This window comes from Sapajus apella, unplaced genomic scaffold (assembly GCF_009761245.1).
Source record: "Sapajus apella isolate SASKATOON/1434 unplaced genomic scaffold, GSC_monkey_1.0 scaffold110, whole genome shotgun sequence".
In the NCBI taxonomy this organism is placed as follows: domain Eukaryota; kingdom Metazoa; phylum Chordata; class Mammalia; order Primates; family Cebidae; genus Sapajus; species Sapajus apella.
In genome coordinates, this window is record NW_022437050.1 from 2319353 (window position 1) to 2323370 (window position 4018).

General features: G+C 34.2%; 1 protein-coding gene across 2 annotated transcripts in view; it reads left to right on the forward strand.

Annotated features, from left to right (window-relative positions):
- CLINT1 (clathrin interactor 1) overlaps positions 1–2682 on the forward strand; it is a 68329-nt gene extending 65647 nt beyond the window's left edge. For both annotated transcript variants that reach the window (XM_032259542.1, XM_032259543.1), the window contains exon 12: positions 977–2682. In XM_032259542.1, the coding sequence (XP_032115433.1) occupies positions 977–1323 (347 nt within the window). In that variant the 3' untranslated portion in view covers positions 1324–2682. The remainder of the gene's footprint in view (positions 1–976) is intronic.
- Positions 2683–4018: the final 1336 nt, after the last annotated feature.

Sequence of the window (4018 nt, forward strand, 5' to 3'; positions counted from 1 at the left end):
CGCTCTGTCACCCAGGCTGGAGTGCAGGGATGCGATCTCGGCTCACTGCAGCCTCTACCTACCAGGTTCAAGCGGTTCCTTGCCTCAGCCTCCCGAGTAGCCGGGATTACAGGCATGTACCACCACACCCGACCAATTTTTGTATTTTTAGTAGAGATGGGGTTTCACCATGTTGGCCAGGCTGGTCTTGAACTCCTGACCTCAGGTAATCCGCCTGCCTCGGCCTCCCAAAGTGCTAGGATTACAGGCGTGAACCCCCGTGCCCAGCCGCTTTCCATCTTTTCTAAGCATATTCTTAATACTTGAAATCACTCTCTTTATATTGATTTGTTTCTTGCTGTTCTTATTCAACATTATGATCATTTTCCCTGTGTTGAATAATATTCTTAGGAAAAATGATTGTTAGCTTTTAATAGTTATATTAGTGTATGATTTCCCTTGGTAATTATTTCAATTTCCAGCTTTTTGTTATTATAAATCAAGATGTTATATAAATCTTCATACATTTGATTTTTTTCTTAGTAAAATGTTCTAAATGAAGTTGATGTAAACTTTTTAAAGATTTTTGTTATAAATCAGGATTTTGTATAAATCTTCATACTGATTTTTTTAATAGAATGTTCCAAAAATAGAATAAGTCAAAGGATATAAACTTTCTTAAGATTTTTGATACACGCTAGCTCTTGACAACTTAAGTAGGATTTAACAATAGGTTTTGTAGGAATAGTTTTTAATTTGGCTGTTTTCCCCCAATCTGCTCTTACTGTTTCTACATCTCTGGGAAACCAGAGCCAGTAGTCACTGAATGTATTTCTCAAGAGGAATCAATGCAGATTAATTGACTTCTATATAAAATTACTGTAAAGGAATTTTAGGGGCTAACGCAGTATGGATGGTCAAGAAGATACTAGTTCTCTGCTCTGTGAATCTAAGAATTTATTGTGGTAAAGTTCTTCTATCTGTTTTCTTCTGGTAGATATGCAGCAGCCTGTGAATATGATGACTCAAAGTTTTGGAGCCGTGAACCTCAGTTCTCCATCCAACATGCTTCCTGTCCGGCCCCAAACTAATGCTTTGATAGGAGGACCCATGCCTATGAGCATGCCCAATGTGATGACTGGCACCATGGGAATGGCCCCTCTTGGAAATACTCCGATGATGAACCAGAGCATGATGGGCATGAACATGAACATAGGGATGTCTGCTGCTGGGATGGGCTTGCCAGGCACAATGGGAATGGGCATGCCCAACATAGCCATGACTTCTGGAACTGTGCAACCCAAACAAGATGCCTTTGCAAATTTCGCCAATTTTAGCAAATAAGAGATTGTAAAAGAAGCAGATTGAATGAAGAATTTTTAGCTGTGCAGATAGGTGATGTTGGGATGGAAAATGCTAATCAGCTACCCTTTCTTTTATCAATTAATTAAAATAAATCTACATAAAGAACCAAAAAAGCTGTTTTATAAAAGTGAAATGTCTATTATTTCAGGGGGCCAGGCAAGAGCACTTCAGATGAGGCAGTCAGAATCATTTTTTTCCAGGTGAGGATAAACCAGAAATGAGTGGTGAGACCATTGAAAGCCTTTATCAACTGAAGAGCGCGTTTAACAGCATAATTTGTGGGAAGACTGGAATAGGGCTGAATAAACGTGTTTGAATCTCTAATTTTATACTTTCTTTTCCTGAGGAACTTGATTTTTCTGTCCCTGAATCGCCTTGTCATAATTGGGTCTGTTCCTTTTACTACCACTCTTGAGTCCATATATGAAATCATTAAAGTTGGATGATCAGTTTTTTATAAAAATATATATTTTTGTCCAAAAAAAGGCGTACATATGTGATTATGGCTAAATCAAATGAACTGGAATGTATATACTTTTGCTAATGTTCCAGCAACACTGCTATTGCACTATCCAAATTTTTATTGTAACAAAACTTATTTAAGCAATTGGTGATAGCTATGGGACTTTTCCCATGTCTTCTGCTGTAATTATCCTGTGCAGAACTAGGGAAAAAAAATTTTTCACGACTGCTCTGTGGTTTCCTTTAAAAGAAAAAAAAAATCTGTTTGTTTTTAGCAGTCATAATTTACAATTTGCAGTGATCAACTTGGCAAGGTTTCCTTCCATGTTTGTCCCTATAGCCATCATTTAAGTCAGGAACAGTCAAAAGAGAAAAATATTTATTTTTTTTTTTTTGGGTGTCTGAAAAGGTAAAAATCCATTAAAACCTTAAGTTAAATATAAATGTTAGAACTCAATGTTTGCCTTTAGATTTTATACACATTTGTTTTGTTTTGGTTTTGAGTGTATATAATACAGCATTAGCAATATGGTTCCAATAGAGGAGTTAAATATATATTATTAAAGGAGACCTGTAGCAGTCAAAGATTTTATTGATTTAATGATACATAAAGGAAATTAATTAAAATGTTTTTGTTTTTCTGCTATAATTCTGCATTAAGCTCACATGAAAATCATGATTCTAGAGTTTGGAATGCAAAATTAATTGTTTTACCCTCAAGCTGGGAATATTTTTCAAAATAAATACTATAATATAGATATCAAATTATCTCCCCATGTTATGTTGAAAATTTTTTTATTAAATTGATAAAACTTTATTTCCATTGTATTCATAATGTTCTGTTATACATAACATTAAAATGTTCATTAAAATCAATGTTGAACTGCTTTTTCTTTCATTCTGTTAGACATTTGAGACCATTTGGGGAAAAAATAATTATAATTTTGGCAAAGTAATTTTTATAAATAATTTAAAATTATTTAATGACTTCTCTATTCTTTCCTATCAGACTTTACTGTTAGGAATTAAAAATGAAGCAGCAAAGATATTCTGACCTGCTCCGTTCTTGCTAATGTTCCATCTACAACATTTCTAATTAGGCAGAAATTCATGTACTTCCGCTAAGTGGTAATGAAAAGTGATTCATTTGCTGAATAAGAGATGAGAGAGAGTATAATTAGCTGACTGCGGTTTTTAATCTTTCAACAATTCAATGTGTTTAACTTAGTTTCAAAGAATAGGAGCTTTCAAGTGTTGTTACTTTAGAGCAATCAAGCCAACCTCTGGTGGCAGCATAGTAGAATATCATCTCTGATATTTAAAACCTATAATCTTAAGTAAATTTTTTCTTTAAGAAGTATATCTTCACTTTCTCAAATACATATGGTTCTTAGAGGAAGTAAATATCTTAGCCTTTGTGTTTTAATTCTTTTTTTAATCAGATTGACATCAAAGCATTTTGTGTATCATGTCCTCCTACATTATTATATCTTTTTTATTGAATCTCAACCTACAGTTTCTTTTCAGTTATTGTTATTTCAGAACCCACGAGAGAGTAAAACAACAGTGTCTCATTGAGGGTCTGTCCAGTTGAATGGTTTGTCTCTGAGGGGTTACTAAATTATACTTGAAGAAAGGCACAAATATCCCCAAATCATTTGGAGTGGGGAAAAAAATACTCTTCCTTTCTTTCGCTGTTAAGTTTCCTTCTTCAACCAAAGCTGTTCTGCTTGTATCTGTGTTTTATTCTGCCTAATGTGCCCTCACATTGAAAATTATTTAATGACTTCTCTATTCTTTCCTATCAGACTTTACTGTTAGGAATTAAAAATGAAAGTTACCACTGTTCCAGCAATATCTGTACGGTGAGTCTACATAGCCACTCCAGATTTAGTGTTGTTTCCCTCTAGGTTCTTTGTTTTGTTTTGGTTTTTTGTTTTTCCACTTCTCTGATGTCTTCAAGAACCATATACACTGTTTTTAAACAGTACTTTGGTTAGATGTTTACTTTTTAGTTTAAATTGCCTGAATGACAACCATAATGCTGTTGGTTTGAGAGTCATCACAAGTGAGCTGAGGCCTATAGTTATATTTGGAGGGAAAGGTTAGTACTTTTTTTCCTCAAATATTTATGAAACAGTTTTTCTCTTTGGCAGATGTATTAAAGAATTTACCGTCGTTCTGAATTTTGTACTGTCTCATTTTGAAGATC